This window comes from Mesocricetus auratus, unplaced genomic scaffold (assembly GCF_017639785.1).
Source record: "Mesocricetus auratus isolate SY011 unplaced genomic scaffold, BCM_Maur_2.0 Super-Scaffold_100003, whole genome shotgun sequence".
NCBI lineage: Eukaryota > Metazoa > Chordata > Mammalia > Rodentia > Cricetidae > Mesocricetus > Mesocricetus auratus.
Window position 1 is genome coordinate 97322056 of NW_024429188.1, and position 13693 is coordinate 97335748.

Below are 13693 nucleotides of genomic sequence, written 5' to 3' on the forward strand. Positions count from 1 at the left end.
CTACAGTCCCATAGTCCCAGCAGAGCCCACCGCCCCCCCCATTCAGGAAATTCAGGATGAGGTATGAGGTTTCCAAGCTGGGAAAAAAAGTGATTCTCCCAGCTCTCTCTCACAATAGAACCTACCTTCACTTCTCACACAACAGTGGCCACATTACATTATTACTCACCAAGAACACAATCAAGTGGGAAGGAACTGCCTCTCCTCTGGACTCAGCCAGGACTCCTCCTCCAGGAAGTACTTAAATAAATGGAATTCTATAGTACTTGATATGTAGGCTTCACCTTTTCCTATAACTTCACAGTGACCAATATAGCATTTGTATACCGTTACCTCTGGGACCTGCTAGGGATAGCGTCAGAAAGCCAGAATCAGCACAAGGCAATGGCCCCTCACAAAGGCACAGCCAACTTGATTGTGGGAACTGGCAAGGCAATTTCCTGACTTTCAATACTAAAGAAACCTCACCAGTTCAACCTAAGTGCAGGGGTCTGGAGAAAGATCGGAGAGATTTAACTTTGAAACAAAAACTACGTAACCAACCCCTTTTCAACTTGACCCCTAAAATAGAAAAAGCATCATTCCTATAAAGTCCAAATGACAAATAATCCTAAAAAATCATTGCCATGTGTCAATATGCTTAAGAGAGAATGATGTCAGCAATGCAGTTTCTCCTGTTAACCCTAGAGCAGTGGTTCTCAACCTTCCTGGTGCTGCAACCCTTTAATACAATTCCTCATGTTGTAGTGACCCCCAACCATAACATTAATTTTGTTTCTACTTCAGAACTGTAATTTTGCTACTTTTATGAATCATAATGTAAATATCTGATATGCAGGATATCTGATATGTGATCCCTATGAAAGGATTCTTCAACCCCAGAGGAACTGCGCGACCCACAGGTTAAGAACCACTGCCCTAACACATACCACACAATACTCAGAAATTATTTATTGACTATGAAACAAATCAAAGGCTTATTTCATTCTAATGCCATCTGTAGTAATCCAAACTCCTTCTTACACTCACTTAACATAGAGGGAGTGGGGTACACTACAAAATTTTCTAGATTTTGAAATTAGTACATCTTCCTTTTGGTCTTGGCTCTACTGGTAACTCTTTATGGGACTTTGCATAAGTCTTTGTACTTAATTTGGAGACAGAAAGATCATGAGCACACAAGCAAGCAGCATGGCCCATGTCATGTTTCAGCTATGTTGTTCAACAGAGGCTGCATTTTATGACAAATAACCATCACGTGTCTCATGTTGGGTGGCTCACAACTCTCTATAGCTTCAAATCCCTCTTCTGACCTCAGCAGGCATTGTATACCTGTGGTACATACTCACAAGCAAACATACATGTATATATGCATAATTAAAATATAAAGATAAGTATTTAAAAAAAGCAAGCTAAGAAACATGGAATGTCAAGGAGGTAACTCTAGCCTGTGTTCTGGAATTGTAAAGTCATTTCTAAATCAAGGGTCCTCTCATTTCCAGACCCACGAGTGAGTAGGAGCCCTAAGCTCTGATTTATTTGATTCATCAGAAAATGACCTGGTACCAAAAGAACATAGACGATGGACGGATAATTCACAGAGGAAATACAAGTGTCCATAAATATAGATGAAAAGTACAGAAAACGTCTAGTCTCACTATTAACCAAGCAAATATAAAAGTACATGACACTGAGATTTATACTATCAAATTATTGCACTGAATGTTTAAATGATACGGTTGAAGCAAGCTTTCTGATACACTTCTGGCAGAACTATGATACCCTTTCCATGTAACAATTTGGCCAAGAGCATTCTCTGTGACTCAATAGTTCTGCTTCTAAAATATATGGGCATATCTGTAATTACAGCCTTATATATTTCTAGAAACAGAACCTTTGAGTCACATCATTCAAATATTCAGTGCACTGTATTGTGGAATATTGACACACAAAAGTCTGGACATGCTTAGTACAGATGCAGGTTGTTTTGAGATAGGGTCTCACTGTGCAGCCCTGTTTGGCCTAGAAGTCACCTGTAGACCAGGCTGGTCTCCAATTCACAGAAATTACCTGCTTTTGCCTTCCACATGCCGAAGTTGAAGACGTGCACCACCACACAAGGCACAGGTGAAGTTTTTAAGAATATCTTAAATCTAAGGTCAGTTTAGTCTGTGAATATGGAACTCAAGAAAAAAGAGCCTATTGTACTAGTTATACTATAAAGGGAAACACTAAAAGAAAGTAATCTATAAGATAATGCATTTTAATTGAATTGCTTGGAAATGTTGATGCTAAGATATATAATAAAGTACAAGAGATAGCCTACTGTCTGTAGATCACTGTTGAATGCAATATAAACATACTCACACAGGTAGATTGTGATGGCAACTTCAATATTCAAGAATGGTACTACAGACAAGAATAGCTCATAGTAAGTTTCCAAACAAAGTATAATACTAACTTTCCACAATCTACATACTTGCTGCATTCCTGGAAACCCCGTGTATATTCACATTTTATGATCATTTTGTATTTATTTATGAAATTATTAGGACTGGCGATTATACCATATTCCACCTGTATTCATGTTCTATAGGACATCTGAAGGTTCTTAATATGTGTGTGTATATTTCTTATTCCCCTTTCATATTTACCCAAAACATGCAATTCACCAATACTTTCTTGTGTGTTGGGCTTGCATCCTTTAAAATCAATGATATTCAGAGTTTGAGTCTTTGAGGCTATTTTTAAAACCCATCGCCTAAGAACAGCAAGAGAGTCCTAGAATGCATTCACAAAAGTAATACAAATGCTTTTTGAATTACTAGGAATGTGATTCTTCTTAAGTAGCACCATAAGAAAAAAATTATTATCTTTCAGAAAAAAAAGCTATTTACTGTGATCTCTTGGTGATTTTCTCTAGCCTGGTCCCAGCCTCAGGAGTATAAAATGAGCTGAGTTGGAAGAAACGACTAACAGGGTTAGGCTACAGGGAGTGAGAAGGGGGTAAGTTGCTAGGTTACCACTTGAGTCAATCTAAGTGGTCCCAGAGGGGAACCAGATACAGGACACCTCTCCCTCCCCACACCTCTCCCTCTCCCTCTCCCCCCTCTCTCTCTCACACACACACACACACACTCTCTCTCTCTCACTTCCTCCCTCCCTCCCCCTTTCTCTCCCCCCACTAAGTTGAGGGCCCTCTGAAAGGAAAGGGGGGGTTTCAAAGGCGAGGGAGGGGCCATCACTCATACTAGGCACAAGTAAAGAAATGAGGCAGAAGCGCAAAGAAACACACAGCCCTATATTTCTAAAACCATTCAAGTCTCCTTCATTAATTGGCTTCCCCCCAAAAGAAAGATTTCTTTATTAAGAAATACCAGAGAGTGAAAAACCCCAACACATACACATTTGTAGGCTCACACAAAAGTGCAGAGATTTACATATTAAATTGCATTTAAGTTAGAAAATAGATTTAAAAACAAAATATTTTCTCCCAAACAAGGTAAAGAGATTTGGTCAGTAGGAAACGGGGCCTTAGGGCTAAGGGCAGGATGGTCAGGATGGGCAGAATGGAATTTAGCTGCTGGAGAATGAGAATCCACCTCTAACCCAACCCCACTCCTGGGGAAAAGGAGCAATAATGGTCTCAGCTAGGGCCAAGAGGTCCCCAGAGCCAAAAGGACATTAATTTCCCCTTCCCTCAGAGGTTTTTGGTTCAACGCCAACCATCCTGGCCTGGGGAAGTAGGGTGGGTGCATAGGAAGTGTGAGGAATGAAGAGGAAGGGGCGAGTTGGAGAGAGTGTCAGCCATTGAAATCATCAAACAATGTAAGGCCTCTTTCCCCAGAGAAAGAGCAAGTCTTCAATCTCTCCTCTGATCAGAGCTCAGACTAGGGACAGTCCCAGCTGCTGTATGGCATGAATGGGACAGGTCTTCAGGCCAAGGTCTTAAATACAGAAGATTTCTTTAAAAAAGAGGGGGGGCAAGGCGTGTGAGGAAGCGGATTTAAACAAACAACAACAAAACAAACAAGCAAAACCATTTTGCCCTGGAGACGGAAGATTTCCATTGTGATCCTTCCCACCAGAAAGAAAGAGAAAGCTCTTCTGATCCACCTAAGGGTAGCAGAAGAGTAGCTGAGGTAACTTGAGGGAGGAAAGAAACCCATTCTGGCCCAAGAGTGGAGATGGAAAGAGTCCCATAAGGGACAGATTGATTGGAAAAAAACAAAACAACAAAAAAACCCACAGAACTTCCACACTCTCCATGATTGCCCTAATTTTGAACTAACTGAAACCAAACGGTAAGAACAAAACTGAGCAAGCCATTAAAGAAAAAGTGGGAAAGGAGAAGCAGAGAGGAGAGGAATCTGGCAAGCTCTCTCCCAAACGACTCTCTCCCCCAGGGATAGTAAATTCAAACCCTGCAACAACCAAAACAGAAAGACACAGAGGAACCTGGGAGCAGCCAAATTTCACTAATTACAATTAACTGCAAAGAGTGAGATAGGAGTCTTGATTATAGACCATTTGAAAAGAAATGCATGCCATCACTTGTAAAAGATCACTAATGAAACATTTCCAAGGGGAGGCCCTGGTCAGCCTGCTTCAAACACCAAGACTCACTTGCAGATAACAGTGTCCACCTACTTAAAACAATATCCCAATGAAGAGCATGTTCTCTTAAGTAAATGTAAACCCTCTACTCTCCCAGTCTTGTTCACACTGTATATTGCTTGGAAGTCCTGTCTTCATAGTCCAGAATAAGATAAACCATCCCAGAATGAAATAGATCAATGGAGAGGTTGAATTTAAGAGGTATCTATCTCTTCAACCCAAGGGTACCCTGGAAAATGAACGTATGGAAAGTAACAAGCAACCCCTTCTACCCCCACCCACCCGCTGACCCAACACACAAACACATTCACAACCCCATGTGTGGTTCTTGAAATGGAAGGGGAAGGAGGAGGAGGCAGGCAGCTTGCATTAGACACAGTTTAATTGCCTTCAGATAGATTAAAAGTTGTGGTTCACACCCCTCCCTGTCCCCATAAATCGTCCAGACAAGACCCTGGCTTAGAAAGAGAAAAACACAGGTGCTTTAGGAAATATAGCCACATATAATACATAGATCTTCTTCCCTGAAATAGCGCAGGTCCTGAGCAGAGCTGCCTGGGGGCCACAGTCCACCCCCAGAATGAAGTGGCTCTGGGACTCTGCCGGTGGAAGTGCTGGAAGAGTAGGGCTTGGATGAAGCCCTGGTGTGGTTACCATTGCCAGAGGTGAGCTGAGGCCTTGGAGCGGGATACCCGGGAGGGCAGCAGTGCTGGGCTTTCCCTCACTCAGCCAAGGCTTATGGAAGTACTGTTTAGTTTAGCCTTTTTGTTTTTGTTTTTTTTCTGTTTTTTTTTTGAGGGAGATGAAAATGAGAGGAGAGGAGAGGAAAGGAGAGGAGAGGAAAGGGGAGAGGAGAGGAGAGCCTCTCTGTGCCTTGGCTTCCCATTTGTGCATTCAGGGCCTCTGTAGGCCTTACACAAGAAGTCTGAGGGGTAGTGTTTTAAGTGAGCACTCAGGCTTCCTCTGAGGAAAAGGAACCACCGAAGTGCAGACTTTTATTACTGCCATTCCTGCTCCCAGTGGAAGCAGGAGTCAAAAGAAGAAAATTAAAATGGGCTAATGAGAAACGAGGGGAGATGAGACAGAGAGTGTGAGGGGCTATGTTGTTGGCATCTCATCAATGCTTATTGAAAATAGCACAGGCATTGAAGTTTCTGAAGAATCTATGAGAAATGTAAATTGTTATCTCTACTATGACTACTTACATATATCATTTAATGGGAAAAGAGTGGAACTTGGATGTCAGAGAGTAGGTGAGGGAGGAGAAGCTACACAACTAAACACAAGTGGAAGGTACCTGCCCTATTCCTAAAAGGATTGGCTGGCAATGCTGGCACTTTGTAGCCAGGAAAATCTTCCAACCTCACTCTCCGATCCTCATTAGTTCTGAAGGAATCAAGAGCCCAGTTAGGATTCCCTGGCCAGAGGTCTCTGTCACTGCCTCTGGACTCAGGACATGCAGCAGCTGGAAAGGACTGGAGTCAGGCCCGAGAATCTTTAGCTCCAGAATGAGACCAATGACCCCCAGCAGGAGAGCTAGGGTCTGGAGGGAAGAGAGGGGGAGTCCAAGAACACCTTGTAGCTGAGACAATGGAAAACCAGTGCCATGTCCCAAGAGACCCATTTGTTCAGTTGCCAGAGGTAACTGGCATCTTCTGCCACTATCTTAAGTCCATAAATTAAAAAAAAAGTTTGCAGCAAGAAAATGCCAGTGTGCAATCCGGTGACTAAGGACCAAAGGAAAACAGTAATAAGGGACAGCTTATTTGCTCTCTGTCTCAGGTTGATCTTCCCCTGAAATCTCTCATAGCCCTAATGAAACACAAACAAAAGTCTCTTCCATAAGACAGGCTACTTCTCAGCTTCAGGTGTCTCCTGTGGTGGCTCTGGGGGCTCTGGAGGGGGCATCTCTTCCGGAGCGCTGCTGTCCTCTGGCATCTCATTAGAGTTCAAATGTTCTGTGGAGGCCTGAGAAGCAAAAGAGATCAGATTCAACACAAAGCTCTCTCAAGATCTAAATGCAGGTAATCCAAAGGCATTGAATTCTTCCTCAGAAACCTTTGACGACAGTGCCACTAAAGATATGCAGCCATGGTCACCAAACCCAGACCAAGACCATCTCCTCAGCAGAATGCACCTGCAGCTTATTTGAGGTCTATCCTTAACTGTTATGCACAGATATTTCCACTATTATAAATGAGGAAAATAGCATGTACCATAAAGAATTATACACAAGCACACCCACCATAACAGAATATTATACTGTGCTTTTCTAACAAGGTCTGATGCAATGGTTTTCAATTCTGTTTCTGTCCTAACAGAGAATTTATTAGAAAAGTGAGTTGAAACCTATGAAAGTGGTTTAAAATGATACATATGACTTAAAATGTCTCCTAAGCGATTCTAAAATGTATCCTCTCTTATATTCAACTGAGAACCAGGAACCTATATTGTTATTATTTGGAACCAGTCTCATGACAAAAATGATATTCAAAGGTGATGACAATAACATGTAATCATGCTTGCTGTTCTTTAAAATTCAAATGAAAGATTTAGGGGAGAAGAGAATCATAACCCTAAAAACTATACACATAAAGTAAGATTCTATTTTGAAACAAAGTTTAACTCTAAAAATCTATTAGAATGAAAACATGTTTGGTTAGATTTCAGAATATTAGACTAATATGCAAGGATTAATTGTGTTTTTCTATACTCTAACAAGCAATGCAAAAAATACAATTAGGAAATCAACTTCATTTACATTAATGTCAAAAAGAACAAAATATTTATGTAACAAGAGAGTCATTTAAAATTATAGCATCCCTTGGAAAATAATAAAAAATAAAATTATAGCATCAAAGAAAACCAAAGTGAACAAAAAGATAGCCCATGCTTTTTGGTAAGGACTCCCTTCCTACCTGGCAGAGAGCTACCATCCTACTATATCCTGACAAGGCAGCAGAGATAACAGTCAAGGAGGTACGTGCTCTCTCTGTGTGTCTCTGTCTCTCAGTCTCTCCTCATAGATGTCCATATGGGTGTGCATGTGCTGCAAGTACCCTACCACTGAGTTCCATCTCTAACAAAAGACAGCCATGGTAATGGCTCAGAAAACTGTGTTATGGTCACAATATTCCTCAAATTGATCTATAGAGGCAATGCAATCTCTATCAAAATGCCAGCTGGCTTCTTCACAGAAACTAGTAAGCTTTAAAATAATCCTAAGGTCCATTCAGGATTTCAAGGAACCAAGAAGAGCAGAAACAAACATGAAAATGAACAAAGTTAAAGTAATAGTATTTCCTGTCTTAAAAGCTTTTCAGTGCTAAAGCAACAGAGACAGTGTACTATAGGCATAAGAACAGACATACAGATCAACAGACTATAACTGAGAGTCCAGAAATGAACTCACATTTCAGTCAACTGATTTTCAACAAGGGTCAAAATAATGGGGTGAAGGGAGCAATCTTGTCAACAAATGGTAAAGAGATAACTGGGTATCCACAGATTAAAAAAAAAACAAATAAATAAAATGTGTACTCCTTATTCCCGTATATAAAAATTAACCTAAAATGGACCAAAAATATGAATGTAAAAGTTCAAACTATAAATCTCTCAGAAGAAACAGGAATAAATCTTCACAACTGTGAATTAGGTAACAGTTTCTTAGATATGGCACCAAAAACATGAGCAATAAAAGAAAAGAAAGAAATGGATATACATCAAAATTTAGAACATATGGGCTACAGACGTAGCTCAGTGGGTAAAGAGCTTGCCCTGGAAACATGAGGACCCAGGGTGGGGGAAAAGTGACAAGCACTTCAGCTCTCAGCACTGGGGAGGCAGAGACAAGAGGATCACTAGAGCATGATGCACAGCCAGCCTACTCTAAGTGGTGAGCTCCAGGTCAGTCAGACAGGCTATCAAAAAACAAACAGACAAAATCACAAGCCAAACAAATGAAAAAAACCACCAAAAACCAAAGCTAGAAAGCAATTAAGGAACAGTAAAAGTTATCCTCTGCCCTGTTATCTACCAACACATATGAAGGGGGAGGGAAGGAGAGAGGGAGAGTATGCAAACAAAAGATTTGAATAAACATTTCCCTTGCAAAGATATACAAATGACTAATACCTATATGGAAAGATGTATGCATCATTAGTCATCAGGGAAATGCAAATAAAAGCCACAATGAGATAACACTTCACATCTACAGAGGCTAAAACAGCAATGATCAGATAACCTATCGGGTAATGCTGGTGGAAATGAAAAACGGTGCAACCGCTTTAGAAAGTATCTCAGCAGCATCCCAAAAGATGTAAATGATTTATTTATATAATTGAGTTACCACTTCTCTCAGCAACTTCACTCCTAGGAATACAGCCAAGAAAAATGAAAGCATATGTCCATGCAAAAACTTGCACTGAGATGTTCCTAGTAGCAATGCTTATAATAACCAAAGGGTAGAAACAGGGCTAGTGAGATGACTCAGCAGGTAGGGGCACTTGCCAAGTAAGCCTGATAACTTAAGTTTGATCCGTGCAACCCACAGTGAGAAGAGAGAACTGACTCTAAAAGCTGTCACCTGACCTCTACACACCACACACTGTGGCACGCACATGCCCACAACTCACACACATACCACATATACACACACCACAGGAACGATAAGAAAAATTTTAAAATAAAAAACATGGAAATGTTGAATGGATAGATAGAACATGGTATATCCACGTGCTGTGGTACGAGTCAATCATATAAAGGAATGAAGTACAGCCACATGTAATAGAGATCAGCATCAAAAATATTATGCCAGGCCCTGGGGAGCTCACTGGTACAGTGCTTGCCTAGCACGTATGAGGCCCTGGATTCCATCCCCCAGATCTCACTGCTAAGGTATGCAAGGTTTCTTAAGGCAGAGGATAAGGAGATTTTTTTTATTTGTGACAATCATACGTGTGTTAGCATACTATACTAGGGAACTGTAACATTTTAAATAGACATTGTATGGTATGTATATTGTATCTCAATAAAACTCTTAAAATAAATTTCAAATAACATTAAAGAACATATTTTACAAAATATATCTTGACCTAGATACCTGGGAGAATGCTCACAACACCTGTATATTATACCAATGTAACCACATCACTAACTCTAACATGGTCGTCTGGCCACATCTTTGCCTCTATAACATTGTATGTTTCCCTAATCAAGCTGCTCTTCACTCGCTGAGCAATGTTGTTTCCTTATCCCCCATCTCCACAAGACAATAACTTCTTTCAGGGTGGGACATCATTCAACTTGCTTACTGGTGTATCCCTCCAACCTATGAAAGTGGTTGGCACAGAATAACTGCTCAATATGTGACAAAGAAATGAATAAATCTTAATCTATGTCAAGGGCACATAGATCTGAAGGCACTATCAAGGCAGACGCAGAGACAGGGAATCTGGGGAGATTAGGTTACAAAATCACACAGTTATATTTTGAAACTGTAGTGATAGCACATGGTCCTTATCACCAACACAGTGTAAGTTTGCAATACTTACTGGACTTTGTGGCAAGAGGCTACTGCTGGTCTCTTGAGTACTTGGAGGTCGACTTCCATTTTCCTCCAGTGGCAAAATACCCCTTCGATCCAGCACACTGTCAGAGGCAGGAGAATTAATCAAAGGCTTGGGCAATCACACTTCTAGCAGCCCAGTCCCCGCTGAACCTTGTTATGTACATTAGAAAGCGCAAACGCGCCTTTGGCAATCTGTCTTGACCTTAGCACACATCTATCTTCCCTTTACTCTTCCACAAACTAGAGGATGTCACATTAACCAGGGAACAAACAAAAGAAGTAAGCAGCCCGTGGTCTATGGCCTGTGTAGTTGCGGAGCAGTGTGACAATTCCCAGGAAAACCTATTTGATATCAAGAAGCTCCATTGAGAAGAATGTTCGGAGCATGCAAGAGGATGGGTTTGAGCAGTTCACCATAAGATCCCAGGGAAGTTGTGTTACTTGAGTACCTGGGGGGCAGGGGACCACAAAGCACTTCACAGCAGTTCTTCACAATGTTGCCATGACTGTAGGGATTCTGCACACGATTCTTCCCTGTCCATGATCCTTTGATCTGCAAGATAATGGCTAGGGCTTACATTAAAAAGTTACGTTAGAGAACCACATGCAGCATGGGAGGATGAAGTTTCAAGAGGTGGAGAATGGCAATAACTGTACAATAACACGAATGCACTAAATGTCACTGAACTATACACTTAAAAAGTTTAAGATACTGCGCATAATGTCACACACCCTGTAATCCCAGATCTTAGGTGCTAGGTCAAGCTACTCTACATGGTGATCTCAAATGCCCACAAAAATAAATTGATAAAAAATGAAAAATGGTTAAAATTCCTCAGTGGGTAATGGCACTTGCCACCAAGCCTGATGGTCTGAGCCATCAGGACTCACATGGTAGAAGGAGAGAACCAAGCTTTCCTATGACGTCATACAAGTTCAGTCGAGCATGCATCTGCACACTAACTAATAAATTTAGTTTTAAAAAGAAGTAAATAGTTGAACATGAAAAATATTCATAAGAGTAAGAAAAAGACAAATGAATATGCACTATTTTTATTCTAAAATACAGTGTATATACAAATTCATAGAGACTGTGGCAGCACACACAAGACCTGCAACAGGTTCAAGCCAGAGCAAAATGGCAGCATTGAGAAGGGGAGGTGGACACAGAGTGCTACCACTAACCAAAGAGTTTAGCAATTGAGTGTCACTGGATATAACAAGCACACTCCAGGGCAGGCTCCATGCCCAGGAGTAATTGGCCAACACAAAAAGACTCTGGTGGCGCACGCCTTTAATCCCAGCACTCGGGAGGCAGAGGCAGGCGGATCTCTGTGAGTTCGAGGCCGGGCTGGACTGACAGCCTCCAAAACAATACAGAGAAACCCTGTCTCGTAAAAACCAAAAAAGAAAAAAAAACTCTACATTTTGTTTTTCATGCTCTGTTGCATTTTACTTTGTTTTGATATCTTCTGTCTTTTTTTTTTAGTTTGATTCGAATTGTGTTGTTTTGACTTTTTCCTTTCTTTTTAAGAGAGAAAAAAAGAACATGAAGCCAGGTGAGTAGGGAGATGGGGGAAGATCTGGGAGGAGCTGAGGGAGGAGAAAGAGTACGATCAAAATATATAGCACGAAAATTTTTAAATAAAAACCTATTTTAAAAATGCAGTGTTTGTGTAAACAAATAAGATCAAATCTAGACAAGTTTAGAAGACTATAAATCATACCATTAACAAAAGTGATATGTAGAAGGTAAAGTTACAAGAATTTATTTTTTCAACTCTATTTTTCTCATTATTCATAATGAATGTGAATTATTTGGTGCAACTGTCCTTCTCTATTCCAAATTTAGAAGCATCAATAGCCTTTTTTTGTTGTTTGCTTGTCTTTAAGATAAGGTCCAGCTATGTAGCTCAATCTGGTCTTTTGCCACTATATAGCTCAGAGTAGCTTTCAATTTGAGATCTTATTGTCTGAGCCTCTCTAGGAAGTATTGCCATTACAGGAGAATTCCATCACCCTAGGACTTCAACTAGCCTTTAAGGACCTATAAACAGTTAAAACACATTGTGCCTCTCCAACTTTTCAACCTCTTCCAAATGCTCTACAGGTACTCAGCTCCAAAGCTGTCTGCGCTCTCTTCTAGGCCTTAAATCTCCCAAGTAAGGTTTCTTTTCCACTTGTATCAATCTTCCTGGCCCTGGAGACATGATTTCCTAGTAGGTAACTAGAGAATGGGCATGAAGAGAAGAAAGATATATAGCAAGATAAGAAAGTTGACTCACGTCTTCATTGGTTGTCTGGTTGAGAGCCACAAGGAAAGTGTGAAATCCAGTCAGTCCCACAACAGACCAGAGTGTGAAGAAGCAAATGAGGACTTCCAGAACAGTGAGGTTATGTTAAGGAATGTTGAAGAACTCATACTAGGGAATTTGACCCTTCAGCCCATCTTTGTGATATCATTTATACCATCTTGGAAAAAGTAGCACAAAAAGCCAAATTACCTGTATATAACTATAGACGGATTCTAAACTTCACTGGATAGATCCTTTATAAAAGTTAGTGCATTTCTGTTTATTCACTATGAATAAATCTCTAACACCTCTAAGTGTGTAACATTTGACTATGGTAATTGGCTCTTAGAAGAGGACATTTAGGAGGGTGCCAAGGCTAAAGAATGTTTGTTGGCCACCACTGCTAATGAAAATCTCACCCAAAACTAAACTTTATAAATGAAAAATCAGTGGGATGGAAACAAGATGTGGTTTATCCAAATCTCTTCTAAATCTCCTTTTCAGAAATGTAGCCACTGCACAAAATAAGCCTTCTCTGAAACAGGAGAGCAGAGCTCCCTGCAAATAGCACAAAAGTGTATTGAGATAGAGGGTAGCCAACTAGTGGCATTAAGGCTGGAAGGACTCTCGAAGGAGAGGAGGCAGCCAAGAAAGAGGTGAGGGGCAAAGCTCCCTTAAAGTCTTGACCACTTTCCATTCTAGTTGCTAACACTAGGACTACACTTGTTAATTTTAGGTTTTGGCATTCATTGATGTCTGGAAAACTAGATAGCAGGAGAACTGCAGGGAGAAAACATGCTGGCAAGCAGTTTAAGACAGCTTCACAGGGATAAGCTGCCAGGGGAGGATATGTTCCAGGAGTTTCTTTCAATGTCTCCAGGAAGCCAATTTTCAAGGATTCTGTGAAATTGGGAAGAGAGGCAGAAAGAAAAAGAAAAATTATTGACTTTAGTCAAAGCTATAAAAAGAACCCTAGCATCTACTCACTCCCTCATCTCCCTGTCCTGTACTATACTCTGGCAAGAGAGAAGGTCTTACTGGTGCAAGGGTAAAGTTTCCCCTTCACCTGCAAGCTTGTGCCTGAGTTCACATTCCCAAAACACTCGAATGCAGGGCTAAGCACTGGACCAGAGCTGGGAGAAACCAAGCATTGGGTTCCCTTTCCCAAATATGGACACATAGTGGGATAGTAACAGATGAAAGAAACTGGAAG

At 40.8% G+C, this 13693-nt stretch overlaps 1 protein-coding gene across 1 annotated transcript in view; it reads right to left on the bottom strand.

The window, feature by feature from the left end:
- Nucleotides 1-4981: 4981 nt before the first annotated feature.
- Zdhhc9 (zinc finger DHHC-type palmitoyltransferase 9) overlaps nt 4982-13693 on the bottom strand; it is a 37302-nt gene continuing 28590 nt past the window's right edge. The window contains exons 6-10 of the mRNA XM_005076848.4: nt 13332-13380; nt 12472-12574; nt 10636-10739; nt 10170-10266; nt 4982-6585 (exon numbers count right to left, since the gene is read on the bottom strand). Of these exons, the coding sequence (XP_005076905.1) occupies nt 6469-6585; nt 10170-10266; nt 10636-10739; nt 12472-12574; nt 13332-13380 (470 nt within the window). The 3' untranslated portion in view covers nt 4982-6468. The remainder of the gene's footprint in view (nt 6586-10169; nt 10267-10635; nt 10740-12471; nt 12575-13331; nt 13381-13693) is intronic.